General features: G+C 30.9%; 1 protein-coding gene across 2 annotated transcripts in view; it reads right to left on the reverse strand.

Moving 5' to 3' along the window:
- The window catches only part of LOC106467936 (CDK5 regulatory subunit-associated protein 2-like), a 61919-nt gene that overhangs the window by 12636 nt on the left and 30944 nt on the right, over positions 1-18339 (reverse strand). The window contains exons 10-20 of one of the 2 annotated variants that reach the window (XM_013928322.2): positions 16679-16807; positions 15407-15586; positions 12948-14552; positions 11348-11545; positions 10384-10869; positions 9863-10100; positions 8298-8388; positions 4934-5010; positions 3275-3441; positions 2666-2801; positions 535-2077 (exon numbers count right to left, since the gene is read on the reverse strand). In XM_013928322.2, coding sequence (XP_013783776.1) covers positions 535-2077; positions 2666-2801; positions 3275-3441; positions 4934-5010; positions 8298-8388; positions 9863-10100; positions 10384-10869; positions 11348-11545; positions 12948-14552; positions 15407-15586; positions 16679-16807 — 4850 coding nt within the window. Of the gene's footprint in view, positions 1-534; positions 2078-2665; positions 2802-3274; positions 3442-4282; positions 5011-8297; positions 8389-9862; positions 10101-10383; positions 10870-11347; positions 11546-12947; positions 14553-15406; positions 15587-16678; positions 16808-18339 lie in introns of both variants that reach the window. The other variant, XM_013928320.2, reaches the window with a different exon arrangement.

The following is an 18339-nucleotide window of genomic DNA, read 5'->3' on the forward strand; positions in this document are numbered from 1 at the left end:
ACTCCTCCCATGACAGTTTTTCAGTAAAAATTCCCCAAGCCTGGTCATAGGTTGTAAGAATCATTAATTTCTTACTACACATGACGCAACTACAACTAAATAATTTTCAGATAAGAAGTTCTTTTGGAAACAAGTCAGCTTACATTAAAAAAGTAATATATTAAAATTTAAAACCATGGAATTAACTTCCCCGGAAGGTACTACTGAATTCTTTTCTTCAGTCGATCCTGCTGCCAGCATTTTACTAACAATACAGAAATCATCTATCGTATCATGTTGATAGTATAACTTACCACAAAGTGTGAGAACTGGCTGATAGATATAGTAAGAAGGCTGGACAGCTCCAAACTCTTACAATGAAACATTATAAAGAAATAAACAAAGAACCCCAAACAAATTAATGATAGAAAAAAATATATAAATATTACTTGTTTGTAAAATTACAAATGCAACAAAAAAATAATAAACTAAATTAGAAAGAGTGATGCCAATCTCGATTATAGTACAGCCTTTTATCAGTTGATTATCACATACCTGGATTTGTCTTTCAGGAACTCTGCAAGCCTGATTCCTGAGAAATCATCTTTGCCATCAGGTTTGCTTCTACTCTGCTTCAGGTGCTTCATCTCTTCTTCCAAATTATTTACCTTAATCTCAAGCTCACTTTTCTCACTTACTGCCTCTGTGAACTGCAGTTCCCTTTCGTGGATGGTTTCCTGTAGTTCTATATTTCTGTCATTAAGTTTTTTCAGTTCTTCATCCCTTAGTTTTAACTTTAGTTTTAAATCCTGTTCCGTTTCCGCCAGTTCTATGACCTCTTGTTCTTTTATCTTAATTTGTTGTTCAAGATCTTTTCTTCTTGTTTCAAACTGTTCAGTTTCATCCTTAAGACCCTTTTCTAACTTAAAACATTTTTCTGTAGATATTTCAAGTTCTTTTTGCTTAAGTTGAATTTCACATTCAAGCCACGATGCTTTTTCAGTTAACTTCTGTACTCTATCATCCCTGGACCACAGCTGTTCCTCCAGCCAAGTACATTTACGATACATTTCTGTAAGCTGATGTTGACTTATAAGATGCTGTTTCTCTGCTTCAGAAGCTTTTGTTTCTGAATAGATTTGTGAATTTTGCAGCTTCTGCTCCAGTTCTGAACATGTCTTGTCTGTTTTTTCCTGTGAAGAGATTAACTCTGCTCTAAGCTGAAAAATTGTTTCATTTGAGGTGTGAGATTGTTCTTGGAGTTCTAATATTTTAAAATTTAACAGTGATTTATCTTCTTCAAGACAATCGACTTGCTTCTCTTTCAAAATTAGCTGAGTGTGTAAATTCTCATTTCTGTTAATCAAGTCTCTCATGTCCATATCCTTTCTAATCATTTCTTTCTCTAGGCAAACATACTTTTGCTCCTTCTCTGTACTCCTCTTGTATTTTTCTTCAAGTTCGTTTAAGTGTTTGCCAGTTTGTTGAACTAAAGTCTCAAGAGTTAAGTTCTGTTTTTCAAGTTTTTCATTCTTTTTTTCTAAATCTTTGCATTGAACTTCTTTCTCTTTTATTTCCTTTTGAAGCCTCAAGTTCCAATTCTGGACTTGCTTACATTCCTTTTGCCTTGCTTCCAATTCATTTTCCATAACAGCTCTCATGTCTTCAGAATGTTTGCTTTGTTGATCTTTTTCAAGAAGACGAGACCTTAAGTCTGTAATATTTTCAACGAGATGCTGAAGTCTCATGTGAACTTGCTGATGCAGGTGACCTCTTGAGCTCATTTCCTTCTCCAACTGATCTTTTTCATCCATAAGCTTTGTGTATGCTACTTCTTTTTCCTTAATTTCTCTTTCCATTTCTTGAAGTAAAGAACGACAAGATGTAAGTTCCTTCTGACATGATGCTAACTCTTGTTCCTTATGTATTGCATCTATTTTATACTGAGATAGAGTATCCTGAAGTTCTCTTTCCATGCTTGTTTTGGCTACAAGTTCTTGCTTGTATTTGTTAACTCTTTCTATGGCAATTTTATATTTTGTGTCCAAATCTCTAACATTTTTTTGCATACTTCCATGGGGGCCCACATGACGGAAATCTATATTTTTGCAAAAAAAAACAAAAAAAAAACTTCCATTACAAGACTAGCTCAACAACTGACAAATTAGGCTTGTATATAAAAGAAACAGCAGTAACCAGTATATGAAAGAAATGAAAAATCTTGTATATTAATGTATAACAAAAAGAAAGAAAAACACTAAATATTATGAAATGTATGAAACTGGACGAAAACCTATATCAAAATGAAATTTTTTAATGATATAACTACAAATACATAGCCATTAAGTTACTTTACTTTGCATTATTTACTTTTGTAGTTTTATAACACAAATATAGTTAAAAAATTTTACAGAAGTAAGCTCATAACGTTTGCTCACCTTATCATTTCTTTCTTTGATATCCTTAAATAAATTAAATTTTAATAGGGGGTTTCCAGTAAAAATTTCATTTTTAAATTGAACTTAGATAACTTGTTGTGACTTTTTTCTAGTGTATGTAGGGCAGCTCCTCTCAAAACTGATTTTCATATAACCATCATTCATTGTTAAAAGAATGATAATGTATAATGTAAAAGAACCAAATCACAGTCCTGAAAATGTATGTCTACAAAGTAAATAAATAATACCTAATTTTCCTTTCAATTTTTCTGTCAAGTTTTCATTAGAAGTGATAACCTTGTCGAGTTTTTCCTGTAGTATTTTCAGATACTGGTGATGTTCTTCCATCAATTCTCTAGAGATGACTTCTTTTGTCTTAAATTTCTGATAAAGGAAAATAACATATAACTATTTAAGTATTGATAAAGTTTTGAATAACCCAACCCATGAAAATAAGTGTAGCACAGGTTTATATAGTAATTTCACCAAATAAAATGAATATTATGGAAACTTTATTCCAAGTTATAAAGATAAAACCAATAGCAAAGTCTGTAAATCTAACAACAAAAAAAAGATGAAAATATATCTCCTACTAATGTGATTCATACACTATATAAAACCTGTTTCCAAGTAACCAAAATTTTATTTTAAAATTGTAATCTCTAATGTAGTGAAAACAAAATAATGTTAATGTATGTGTTAAGTCCATATTATGAGTCACAATAAAAATGGTTTCTAAACATTTTATAAGATCGGTAATATCTGAGAAAGTTAAAAAGCTTTTTTTTTTCTCTACTGACACACTGATTGATTAATTTTATATGAAAATTAAAAAATTGGTTAGTGTATTATATCACCTCTTCTGGTGAACCCAGCTCTGAAACTTTAGCCATCACTTGACCACTCAGTTCTTGAAGCACACTTAAATCATTGTGCAAGATTTCGCTGAGGCCTTCAATGTTCTGAAGATGTGACTTAATTTTCTGGAAACCTGCATGAGCTTTTTTCTTTCTTGGTTTATGAGCTAAAAAAATGTGAGCCACAAAAAATCACATATAGACTGGTAACCTTTCTTTTGTACTAAAAAATAAGACTAAAATGTAACACTGCAAGCCAAACTAAGAGAAACATCCCATAATCAGCAACTGAAATAGCAGTAATAACAACAACAATAGTACCTATAAAGTTATGAAAAATGTATTATGTTCTTGTAGAAAATGTGCACATTTTAGTTCCAAAAAATTTTTAATTTTCTTATTTAGTAAAGCTCTTTAAAAAGTAAAAAAAGAAAAAACTTGCTTGTATTTAATAATATTTATCCTGTAAAAAAAAGTCTCATGTTATCTTAAGGACCAAAAACTTTTAAATACAATTTTCCCTGTAGTAAAATGTATACTTCATCTACAACGAACAAATATATGTACCTGAACATACTTACACACATAGATCAAACAATCTGCATTAAACACTAAATAAACATGCTAGATATCAATGCATTAGTTTTTTAAATTATACTTGAAGTAATATGATAAGATATTAGCACAAGATAAGGTAAATAATGTCTAAAAGCAAAACTTCTAAAATCAAGCAATATTCTACGACTTTTAATAAAATAACTATATGCGATGCACAATCTTCATGCTTAAATAACTTAAAACAGAGAAATAGGACTGTTCCAACTACACAGACTGATAGCTTGCATGTTTGTCTTTTGCTTGGTAGTAAAAAGAAGTATGAAATATCATGGTTCAACTGGACATGCTTTATCAATAAAAATAAAACAAGCTATAAAGCAAATTTACAATATTATGCTTTTGCACATTCCCTACAACATGCAGTGCAAAGCAAAACAAACACGTCTTTACCACTGTTGACAGTCGGTCTTCGTGTCATTTCTGTGCTGGTAGAACTTTCATCTGAACTGTACTCCTCTCCTGCTGGCTGCTGCTTTTTTCGATATTGCTGATACGCCACTAGGCTATAGTAACTACCAAATTCTTGGTCCACCCCCATTCTCTGGAGAGAGATGTTACGATCAGGTTCTGACCATATGTCTGAATCAGAGGAGGGATATGATACCCACAGGGCATTGCCCGTCTCTTGGATTTTTTGTAAATCATCAATCATGTGCCAGGATTTGGAATTTTCCAATTGTTCAGACTGTCTGTACCAGAAATCAGTTATTCCATCTCTATGCTGATGTGATAAAGACCGTGCGGGTAGACTACAGGTTGTCAGGTCTTTATCTTGTGAGTTTCGTATGAGAACGTTTTGCGGCAGTCCACGGTCATTCAGAAGAAGGAGAATATCATCACTGTCAGACTCTTCCAGAATGACCACCTGACCTCCTTGACTTTCTTTTCTCCCATCGACTCTGGCTGTTTGATTATCAGAGACTGAGCTCCGTAGATGTGTGTATCTCCGACCACTCTGGGTACTCCAGTTTTGGTAAAGAGAAGACATACTGGAGAAAATTTCATTAGTACTGTCATTCCCGGGTCTATCTAGAGCCCTACCTTCAAGTATTTTACTTTTCACATCTTCTTGCAACTGCTGCTTCTCTGTTTCTAAGCTTGTAACTTGCTTCGTTGAGCTATTGAAGAAATTCCTTCTTAAGTTGATTATTAAATGTACAGGGAAACTTATAGTATAAAGTTCAGCCTAACTGTAAAATAAAAATTCTCATTTCATTGCATACGACTTTAATGAAATAATTTTTTATTTATTAAGAAAGCAATCAGTATAAAAACATTTATTGACTTAACAGACATACTGAAATGTAAAAAGGAAAGTAAAACATGACACATGTAAATTTGCTAGTCAGGAAGTACAAAATGAGCTCTAGATTGGTTTAAATGAAACTGTGGAAAGAAAAGTGAAATGCGACATAAATTTGTAAATCAAGCAGTACAAAATGAGCTTTACATTGGTTTAAATGAAACTGTGGAAAGAAAAGTGAAATGGGACATAAATTTGTAAATCAAGCAGTACAAAATGAGCTTTAGATTGGTTTAACTGAAACTGTGGAAAGAAAAGTAAAATGTGACACATAAATTTGTATATCAAGCAGTACAAAATGAGCTTTAGATTGGTTTAACTGAAACTGTGGAAAGAAAAGTAAAATGTGACACATAAATTTGTAAATCAAGCAGTACAAAATGAGCTCTAGATTGGTTTAAATGAAACTGTGGAAAGAAAAGTGAAATGCGACATAAATTTGTAAATCAAGCAGTACAACATGAGCTTTAGATTGGTTTAAATGAAACTGTGGAAACAAAAGTAAAATGAGACATAAATTTGTAAATCAAGCACTACAAAATGAGCTTTAGATTGGTTTAAATGAAACTGTGGAAAGAAAAGTAAAATGTGACACATAAATTTGTAAATCAAGCAGTATAAAATGACCTTCAAATTGGTTCAAATGAAACTGTGGAAAGATGTAACACTTTATCTTGTTCATTTTCAGATATGATGTTTTCCTCTAAATTTAAGATTTCATGACTTCTTTTAAAAACACTTTGATGAAAAACCTCTTTAACACTATAATCTACTTTCATAATTAAATAACACTTTTTTGACAGCATTATGTCTATTTTTATAGTAAATTGAAGCCACCAATACCAGCATTGATGTTCATGTCAAGCATGACTAGCTATTTATGTAAAAGTACTTATTGTTTTCTATGTTTAAACTTGTTTCTGTACTTACTGATAGTCTTGTGGTACAGTACCACACTTTACAGTCTTGTACCACACTTTAGCTCTTCTCATAATTAATATGTAAATTTTTGAAAATTCTATATTTTCTATCATTTCAATTCAGGTGAAGCTGAAGTTCCTCAGGTAGATAACTTAACTTTCCTTTCTCTGATAGAGGGACTTTCCTCAACTTTCCTTTCTCTGGTGCACATGAAATGCAGATTTACTAACTGGTAATTAACTTTATTGTCTTACAGGAAAGATAGTTCATGATAGACTGCTGTTTTTTCTGTCAGTAAATATGGTAATGGCCAGGGTTTGCCACACCCATGTGCTCAGATCACAGTGGAAGAAGGTCACATGTGCAAGTTGTGGTCATGAAAATCTTAGCTTTGCTAATGGAATTGCATTTAGTATTTAAAGCCAAATCACCTTCTGTTACAAAAATTTGTTATAGATTTTCATAGTTATAGATTTTTATTCATATTTTCCTTAGCTTTTTGTATAACTTACAGTTTGTGTTCAGTCTTGCTTACTTTCACTTGTGTTTAACATTGGGGGTTATTTGTATTTTACATTTAACTTTCTTTTTTTAGTGTAGCTGAAGGGGGGACTCACATTGAACTGATAAGACAACTTGATTAAACATTTCTCCACACCCTTCTTACCAGTTCAATATACCCACTGTAAGCAGCTGCCTTTGTTTTGTCTTGTAACTTTGATTGTTATTGTGTAATGCATCTCAACTTTTTCTTCTCAACACCCATTAACAGTTCAAAGAGAAACAAATACACTTTGTAACATGATTTTCTCTGAGCTGCCAGTTAGTAAGTCCTAACTAACTGCTCTGCATTCATGTTAAAATAATTCATTAATTTAATTAGAATTCGCTTTAAATTATAAACCCAATTGCAAGCTAGTGTTTCAATCAGTGGCCTGCTCTTGTTTATGTGCATGTCTTGCTTGTCTCAAAGAAGAGTATTTCACCCTCTTTGCAGCTGACAAGTGTAGCCTATTGATATATTTTGCCAAAGCCATGCTTCCTTCAATTGGCACGAGCTGGTCTAGTATTGGCTAGTTAGAGCAGTGACTATTTCTCATAGATTTTTTTAACTCACTTAGTTTATTACGACAGAGTAAAGAGAAGTGGTTACACATAAAGCATCAGTAATTACATGTTCTATATTGAACATGATCACATTCTTGTAGTTATCTTTCACATGTGGTATCCTTAACTCTATGTATCATTACGAATTATTCAATTCTATCTTTGCAACATTTGTTTTTGTACTAACTTTTCTTATTGAACATTTAATGTTTAATGTATACTTTAGTAATTGAACCTGTCCGAGACATATGGTCAGAACCTGAATGTAACATCTATCTCCAAAGAATGGGAGTAGATCAAAACTTCAAGAGTTATTATAGTCTAGTGGTGTGTCAGACCATCAATTTATATAGTTATTTGCTTGGATGGGCCTTGTTACCTTGATTTGGCAGTTGATACTAAAAAGGAATGTACATGTAATGTGAAAGGTTTAAATATAATATTACTATTTTATACACTTCCAGCTTGATGTCAAAAGCCAGTGGTGGCTTTAGTGTATTTTAGGTGGTGATGTTTTACTCTTAATATGATGCATGAGCTTCATCTTAATTCCCAGATATCATTCACTTGGTACTACTTTATAACGAACAAATTTTGTACTTAAACAAGATTTCAGGGTACAAAGATGCTGGGCAATAACACTGGATTTAAATACAATTTACCATTGTTAATGTCAAGAAATCAGTATGAGATTGTACTTACAAAAGACAAGAAACTGGAATATGATAAGAAGATAACATTACACCTTAAATGGTTTCATACATGTTTCTAAAGAGAAAATACATTAATGCTTTTCAATTACTTGTGTATTCTATACAACTAACTAAAATCTGTCATATATATATTTCTTCTGATTTGGCATTATCAAAAGTATATTTCAAGATTTATTTAGATATTTCTAAATTTTGGTAGTTAAACAGTAAAGTTCAGATAATTTGAAAATATTTCATTATCTCCAATATTATGTATTTTGCCAACAAATCAATTGTTTTAGTGAAACACTATACACAGAAACATTGTCTTTGTATTGTTATTATTATTATTTTAATGTTGAAGATACAATTCAATACTCACTAGGTATTCAGTTTCAGATCGGGAAAAGTGGATAAGTCTGGTTGTATTTCCAAAGCACAATTATGAATTCCAGAATGGATAATGTTGTTTTCTTCACATATACAAGAATTTCCAACAAATGGGGAAAAAATAATAGATTTATTAAATCAGTAAATCATTAATAAGTTGGCATAACTAAAGTGAAGAAGTTATGAGAGGATATCATAATTAAGAAGAAAGTTGATCTGCTCAGTTAATTAACAGATAATTAACTTCTCAACATAGAAAAGAGCTTATAAAAAAAACCTAAATATTTACATGATTAAAGCACCAACTTCACAAAATTCCATGATACTTTTGAATTAAAATAAAGCTCTAAAATTTTTGAACTAAAACTATGATAAATATGGTTAAAATTTGTGTCAGTTGATATTCTATAAATTATACTTCATGTTCTTATAAAACAATAAATCAGGTTAAAAGATGCATCGGTTATGATTCTAACATCTGGGTTACCATGCAATGAATGGTCCATTTCTAAATCATGATTTTGTCTGATCAAACTTCACTTTTAGAATAATACTAACATGATTTTATCCCACTAAACTTCACTTTTAGCATAATATTAACATGATTTTGTCTGACCACCCTTCGCTTTCAAAATAATACTAACATGACTTTGTCTGACCACCATTCATTTTAGAATAATACTAACATGATTTTATCCCACTAAACTTCACTTTTAGAATAACATTAACATGATTTCGTCTGATCAGCCTTTGATTTTAGAATAATATCAACATGACTTTGTCTGACCACCCTTCACTTTTAGAATAATACTAACATGACTTTGTCTAACTACCCTTCATTTTTAGAATAATATTAACATGATTTTTTCTAACTAGCCTTCACTTTTAGAATAACATTAACATGATTTTGTCTGACCACCATTCACTTTTATAATAATATTAACACAAACGGTGATCTGCATATAAAGTGAAAACATTATATTCCACTTGTAGAAGAACTGTATCTATAATTAAATATATAAGTGTATACTATTTTTAAATGTCAGTAAATATTTTACCTGTAAAATATATTTTGGTATTTCATAAAGAAGTAATGACTAAGTTGTTGAGATTTTACTTTCTTGTGAAATGCCAAAATGTTTGTTGCAAAAAATTCCCAAATTTGGGTAGTACATCAAGATTTATTTAGGCTCAACAAAAATAAGGAAAAGCAAATTTGACTGCAGCTGTTTTTTCATCACAGTTCTCTAAAATTATTAATTTCAAATTGCATATCTAAAAAAAATTAATTTCAATAGTATATGTATCAGCTGGCATTGTATGAAAGAAATTTTGTATGATTACTTGTTATATACAAACTACACATCTAAAATGTTATTTTTATATACTGGTTTAAAAACCTGTAATTACAGAAATGTATTAAATATTATCTACTGTCAGATTGATTTACAACTTTTTCACTGGTTATATTATTAGCTGGCATTAAATAACAATAATTTAAAGGTGTTTTCCCATAATTATGACCCGTGAATTAAAACTAGACACCTATTAACCTACCAAGCAAGCTGTGTGACAAGCAGTTGGATAATTTCCTACTTTCCGACAGAAACTGCCTGACACGAGATATACACTCCGGTGTCCACAATCTAGGACTCGGCTGGCCATTAGCATCATGTGACAGAAGTCTTTCTAGGAGATTAGTAAGCTCTTCCAGCTGAAACTGTAGTAATTCACACACCCTCTGAGAATAGAACAGTTGATTCTGCAATTTCTCCTCCTCGTCAACTTGTACAGACTGGGCAAGTGTTTGTAAAATTGTAAGGTAAGTTCACTTAAAACTTAAATGTAGATCTCTTATACTTAATATTTATTTTTAGATTTCCAGTCATATCACTAACAGAAATTTCATTTTTAATAACCCGTAGCAAATATGATTCTATTGAGATTATATAAATCAATTAGTTCAGTGTATGTGGAATAAGACATAGTATATCTAAAGTTATATGCCATGTTTCTTTTTTACTATATCATCCATGTTAACACTTTTAATATGATTACAGTAACATTAAATAACTTACTGCATTATTGAAGTTTTCCAGCTTCTTCTGGGCCTTTTTCTCCAGTTGTTCTACTCTTAACACCAACACAAAGACTTCCTTCTTTAAGTTGCACACATTATCTGAATGACCAAATTTGGAGAGATTGTGAGATTGAAGTTGCCTCCACAAATAATAACTTTCACTCACCTTGTCATTAGGCAGTTTGCAGCTCGCCGATGTTGAGAGAAGACTCTTACTTCTTTCATTCTTTCTTGAATTTGGTTGAACAGCTAGATTAATATTTGGTTGAGAAACTGAGTGATTCAACAACACTTTGTTTGTCTCTGGTAAAAGAAGTATTCCAACAAAGTCTTTATGATCTGTTACCTTCGTTATATCTCCTTCACTCCTGCTTATAGAAAATATCTCTGCTTTTTTCAGTTGAGATTCATAGTACAAGGCAAGAGAGGTCTGTTTTCTCACCTGACTCTTACTGTTTTCTAATTGAACATGAAGGCTCTGGATCTATCAATAAAGATTTCAAACTTACTTCTGTTTTATTTTATTTTTTGGTGTGTTAATTGAATTTTTATTTCAATCACCATCATTCATGCTAAATAGTTCTAAATCTTAAGTGTTTTCTCTTTCGGTAATGCATAAGATAAGAATATAATACATGAAAAGGTATCTTATAAACATGCCATTATAACATTGGACCATTTAATTACTTCTGCATTTGTGAACAGTGTTTAACGTTTCTATTATATAAAAAGATATTTAAAATTTTAAAAATTAAGTTACACAACTTACAAAAACATAAAACATGCTGGTTGTAGTACAATGAAGTCATAAATCTAAGCATATTGTTAGCCAATTCTAGAGCTAAAATTTTTTTCATCATTCAATTACTTGCAAACAAATTCATAAGCAAGTCTGAATTAGAAAAACTTGTTTAACTATGACTTAATCTATGACAGATAAATATTGAGACATCTGGTCTTACCTGTAAATGCGCTTGGGACAACAAGTCCTTCAACCTATACACCTGTGAGGACTCCACATACAGCTCACTGGACAGTGTTTCATGCTCTTTTTGTTCTTGAACATGGAAGAAGGGAGATGTCGTACTTCCCAAACATTTGTCGTCTGTCTGACTTTCATTTTTATGTGAAGGTTCACTTTGTGCTTGTGATAAAACTGTCTGTTTCATAAAAAACAAGTTATTTATATATTAAAATAAGTAACATCACAAACTACAGCTTTTCAAATTATCAGCTTGATTTTACAGAAATAAGCTATTCAAAAACACAAATTATTGCTTAGTTTTATTAAAAAAGAACTTTAACATATGAATTATTCATCTGATCACATTTTTCCTTATCCAAAAATCTGTACCTACTTTCAACAAAACATCTGATCACAACTGAATTATTTTATCTGCAATTTTTACAAACAATCCCATTAAAGGATCTCTCATTTAGATTAAATATTGTAGATTTTTACTGAAGTTTTTGAATTCCTCGTTTTTTTAATATCAAGATTTTCTTTCTCAACAAAATATCTGTTATTAAGAAGGAATTTTTCCAGATTTATTAACTTATCATTCTCTAAAAATAAAGCTATTCAATATTTTTTTGGAAGAGATAATGGAAGAAGTCTTTCCACAGTTAGATTGTGGCACATCAACATGTATAATATTATTTTTAGCATGATTTAAGATTAAATTAAATAAGTTTATGTCAACAGAGGATGCTTCAAAGTATAAGCCACAAAAGTTAAAAAAAATAAAATTCAGAGTATCTACAGTGCATCACTAAATGTCTTCCAATTATCTCATGATATAGTTATTGCATGCAATAAGACTGATGTAAAATTTATTATTAATATGGTGGCTAGGCTTAGCCAAATGCTTGATGTTATTAAGATAGAATCAAATATCTCCTTAACTACTCGATAATTAGCCCCAAATCAGCTTTTGTTTTATGAAACACTCATACTGCATTCAACACTCGGAGGATGTTCAGGGATTTGATATAAGCCATTACAGCCATCTCATCTCATCTTAAGAAATGTTCTGAAACAGTTCCTGATGAGATATATTCCTTTTTGGTATTGGATATTCTCATCAAAGTTTCCATCTGCGGGAGATACCACAGACAAAGAAGCAGGTGACAGAGATGACAAAAATCTACACAGACACAAAACCTATACTGATTAAGATCTTGCTTTTTGTGGCATTCACATGTCACTGTAAAATGCTTAAGCATTAAAGCATTATGCTTAAGTTGCAAGGTTTAGGTTTTGTGCAATTTGAATGTAAAACATTTTATAACTGATTTGTTTTAAGTGCTATTGCACTTGTAGACCCACTAGTGGGTATGGCCAACTCCAATAATTATGCTTCTTCTAAATCAGCCTTCTTGTGTATCCTAGAAACATAGCTGTCATTGAAATTTTCTCTTCCACAGTTTGTGTAAACTCAAAATATATGCACTGTTTAAATTTTGGCTCCTTACTATAAAAGTATAAATAATTATTTAAAAAAAATATATATATATATTATTACTGTTAAACAGAAATAAGAGGAAACACTTCAAACTTACTTCTACAAGATCACTTCTTGCTTCGTTTTGAGATTTCACAGATTTTAACCACAACAATTCATCTTTCCATCTGGTGATCTGATTTTGCAGAATTGTTTGTTGTTGTGTACACTGTTTAAGCTTGTCTTGTAACACATGGTTTCCACTGGTCAGGTGTGGAAAATCTGATGTAATTGTGTTAGAAAAGCCAACAACTTTTTCCTGATGAATGTTTCTTTGTTTTCCTTCTTTCAGCAGACTGTCATTCATGTTCATTTTATCTTTTCCTTTCTTCTGTTCTGTAAACTCACTAAATATTTTGTCCAGCTCTTTATTTCGCTTAACTAATTCTACCTTTACACAATTCAAATGCTCACTTAAAGATTCAATTTGTTTATTGGCAAAAACAACTTCTTCCTTTTTAGCATTTAAAGCACTGTGGAGCTTACAAATACAACTGTTTTTATCCAGTACTGCATTCTCTATTAGATTAACCTCTTTATTAATATCTTCCACTTGCTGGCAGGAAGTTTCATGGCTGCCAATGACCCGAGATGACACATCACTTGTAGAAATCATCTTCTCTTTTAACTGGCTAGGACATAGTATGATAGAATTCTCATCTATTATTAACTGCCCTTTTTTTTCACCCTCTTTCTGTAGTTTCACACTGAGATGTTCAATTTCTCTATTAAGTTCTTCAATCTTTCTGTTTGCTATTCCAATCAAATCTGTTTTCTCAGCAAGACTTTGTTTCATATCCTCAAGGCAGTCTTGTAAATAACAATGATAATTTGTTAATGCACTTAATTCAGTAGGCTTATTATTAAGTTCCTGAACAGTTAGTGCAACATGTTTCTCATTTAGCTCGTTCTTAGTATTTTCAAGATCAATAACCTCTTTGTCATCTTGTTTTTTGATCACTTTCATTTCACACTCTTCTACGTGTCTTAATGGTTCTGTCAAACAAACAACTTCATTGATGAAACTTGTTTTTTTTTGTGCTTTCAGCATCTCTATATTCTCAAAAGCCAAAGCAAGTTCTTCATTTCTGATGCGCAGATTGTGCTCTGTTTTTGAAAGTGAATATTGAAGTAAGTTTACATGATTTTTATATAATTCCATCTCATTTGATGTAAATTTAAATTTCCCTTGGAGCTGCTCTAACATCATCTTTTTATCATTTAATTCTTTGTGAGTTTCATTCAAACTATTGACAATTTCTTGGAAGCATTTTTCTTTTTCTTTTAAGAACCGATCAAGTTCTGACTTTTTGTGTTCAGATACTTTCAGCTGCTCAGCTAAGTTCTCAATTTTAATTGTTAATTCAATAAACTGTTCATTCTTAAGCTTCAGATCCATTTCAAAGTGATTTCTTTCTTCTTTAAGTTGAAAAATCTGTAGGTTCAAAGCTTCATTTTCTTCTTTATGAGATTTTATTGCTTCATTTGAAGAAATCAGTTCTCTTTTTAATCTTTGAATTTCTTCATTTTTATGTTCAAAAGCATTTTTTAATCTTTGTTCCAGTTCCCTTATTGTAGAATCTTTCAAATGCAGGTTATTAATAATACGTTTAAATGACTTCTCCATTTCTTCTGAGGTGCTGTCTCTTTCACCTACAAGTTCCTGCAAGTATGGAAACATGAATAACACTATACAGTACAACTGAATAAAATGTTTTCCTTCTTTTCAGTGAAGCACTTCAAGGTATCAATTTGTTTTTAAGTTTTCTAAAACATTCTTTTATTCTCACAAACATCCTTACGTATAAGTAAAATCTCCAGCTTTGCTACCTCTTCGATCAGATATGTTTTCATTCACGTAAAGTGCAAGGGAGTTTTAGAGAAAGATGTAAAATTACCAGTTTAAGCCTTGCAGTTCTTAATATTCTCTCAAATATTTTAATCTCATATAAAATGTATTCAACTGTAATAGGTTACTGAAAAAAAATCTATGTCCTAAATAAAACAATAAGGTTTTAAAACACTTTAAATTTTAAACCCTTCATTTGCAGCTTGTGTAAGTCTGTGTACCACCCCATACACAACGATTTGTGAATTTTTGCGGTGGGCCATTCAAGATGTTGCATGCAAAATGCTTGCATTATATGATGTCAACTGCAGTTGAAGGGTTAAATGTCTACCTTATTCTTAATCCAAAAAATTAAAACATTTCAATCTTAAACCAAAAAGTCTATCCTGGAATCTATATACTAAGAGAATTATTACACTCTATGATGTGGCAGATCATTCAGATACATGTAATTCCTTGAAGATTCCAATCTATATCTACAAACTTATATTTCATAATTAAACATTTACACCTAAAAGATATGTCTCTTGCTTTCAAATCATATTTCTAAATATTTGCCTTTATTTCTTATACATTACAGATATGCTAATAACTATAAAATAAAAGTAAAACCATTAGAGCAGGAATAATTAACATTATTAAGGTCTTGAGGTAAAAGACAGTCAAACCTCCATTTCCCCATGAGTATCCTGAATGGGATGTTGAAGTTGGGCTACCTTGATATTCCTTTCCACATATAGGTTGCTATGTAGCTTAGCAGATTTAGATATCTCTTCTTGTAGAGAATTCAAGCTACATTGTAAGTTCTGGACTTGTTGTGATCGTTCTGCTGACTGCTGTTCGAGAATCTAGGCATAGACTCAGAAAATGTTATATAGATTTAAACTCAAGATTTATATTTCTGCAGGTAAGTATTGTACATTTTATTTACAGAACTGTAGTAAAAATTAATTTTTTTTACTTTTATAATTTACTTTTATAAATAAACTGTGAACGTGATTTTTTTTTTTTTAATGCATAAAGCATATTGTTACCACAACTCCATTACCACTTAGTTTGTTATTGTTAATAATCCATTTCAAATTTTATCTTTTGTATCAAACTCTACCTTTAAAAGATGTGGATCCTTAGAATATCACAAACTTTTACTTTTTTTTTAGTTGAACTCTTGTTTTTTCAAAATGCTTAGGAACTATGAAATCTAAAAACAAAATACAGAGTGCATTATACATTTCATGAGTTATGTTTTGTACTAGTCATTTTATGGTGATGTAAAAATAAATAACTAAACTTTAGCCATATTGTAACTAGAAGCTATTAGAAGATTTCATTTAAATTATTACCCAGAATGGGGCGAGGGTATTGTAATCGTTTGTGTGTCTGTCTGTGTTTCTGTCACATTTCTCCGAAAACTAATAGACCAACTAATAGTAAGCAAAAATTTTAAACCAGATTGAAAGTCAGTATGATAAAGTCCTAACCAAATTTGGTCCAGATCCAAATCCTAAATCACATTTTGGATCACTTTGAATAATTTTTTTTATAATGGGGAAATAGGGCATTCTTGCAGTTTTGGGGTAATAACTCTGTAAAATATGTTTGGACTTGTACCAAACTTCATGGGCACATTAAAATTAAGACTCTTCATCACACTACAAAAAATGATCCATCTCACTGATAATTCTGGATCTGAGAAGGATTTTCTGAGTTTTTCGAAGGTAAAATTTGGCGTTAACCAATATAAACACATACAATCTCGAAACGGATGGTGGGGCGAGGGTATGCAGTCTTTCTGATTGCTCTTGTTAATATAGTTTCAAATCAGATTTATAAAAAATTACCGTTAATGCTTGGAAATATAAATTCTTCTTTTAATGGCCTTAAAGTAATGTACTTATTATATTAGTAAAATATCTGTGAAATGTTACATTTCTACATACTTGAATGTTATTTTCTTTTGATTGAAGCTCATTTCTTAGTCTCTGTACTTCGTCTAGTAAATCTTCTTTAGAAAAACTGGATATGCCTCTCAGAGTATCTGTCACTTCCTCAGAACTGGTAAAAAGCACCTAGGTGAATGTTCAAATATAAACTGCTAAGTTAGTTTCTTTGTAAGAATAAACAGCATTTAATATATGCTGACTTACTCTGCTACTTTTCCTAACACCGAATTTTACATCATAAACATTAATTCATTATAACTGTATGCATGACACATTTTTGTGAATCTAATATATAAATATTTCTATATGTTTCACATACTTTTGTAAATTATGCCACCGAACAGTTCTAAAATTATAATCACTGAAATATATCTTTGTTAATGACCAAGATGAAACACACTGTATAAAATATATTGCTAAAAGTAAAAAAAATAACTGTGGTTGAAATTTCACCAGTCATTTTAAATAAGAATGAGGAACAAAATGGAAAAATATATTTAATCTTTGGACATTTTTCAATAGCATGATATATTTAATAAGACATGCAAGTAATATATGGGTTAACATAAATTGAATAAATAATTTATATAAAAATAAGGATTGGATGATTGAGATATGCCAGAATATAGAAAGATGACCAATACAGAATTTCCACAATTCTAAAATTTAGAATAAGATGAAATGAAAACAGCAGGTTTTTGGTTAGAGTTTAGCATTCATTTCGAAACACCTAAAGAGATTGTTGATGGCTGACTCTGTAAACTCTGAAACTTAATCTAAAGATTAAATATGTTTTTATACTGAGCCATGATGTACCTCTTTTTAATTAGGCTACATTTTCTACATGATGAATCATTTCTATTATTATTTAAGCAACAACAAAATAAGTTACTTTTTTGTAAAAGTTATGGTACTAAAAATTTTTATTTATGAAGATTATGAGATTAACAATTAAGAAACAAGGTTCTAACAAACATTAATAGGGTAAGTATAGCTTTACAGATAATACAATAAAAATAAGGCTTAAAACTTTTTTTAAAATCACACAAATAAATCACTTATCAAACAGTGATTGAGGAGGTTCGCAAAAAGACTACCATAAAATAAAGTGTAGCATACCATGGTACACAAATGGTACATAAATAAATCATCATAAGATGATTATAACTCAAGCAGTGATGAATTATTAAATTAGAAACCAATTTCTTAGAATTCTACTTTACTTAACACAAAGAATGTGTATTATTTAATATATATACACAGCATGGTCACAAGTAAATAGACACCACCTTTTCAGAAAAAATGAAATTTTTCAGTCACATTCACATGAATTGATATATTTATGATTTAATTAATATCTAGTAGATCTTCCTTTCGCTTCGTGGAGTTCGTTGATCCTTTGGGACATCGTGAGAATCATCTTGTCAATTTTAGATTGTAGGATTGTCGCCTACTCTTGCATCAAAACTTGGAGTAGATCGCCCCCCTCGAAGTTGTTTTTTTTTTGTTGTTGTTTTTTGACTTGCCGGTCGAGTATGGCCCAGAGGTTTTCGATGGGGTTCATGTCAGGAGATTGGCTCGGCCAGGGCAACATCTGGATACCATTTTCTTCCTGCCACTTTTGGGTGTTTCTAGCAGTGTGACATGGTGCTCCATCT

This window comes from Limulus polyphemus, unplaced genomic scaffold (genome assembly GCF_000517525.1).
Source record: "Limulus polyphemus unplaced genomic scaffold, Limulus_polyphemus-2.1.2 Scaffold2802, whole genome shotgun sequence".
Classification (NCBI taxonomy): domain Eukaryota; kingdom Metazoa; phylum Arthropoda; class Merostomata; order Xiphosura; family Limulidae; genus Limulus; species Limulus polyphemus.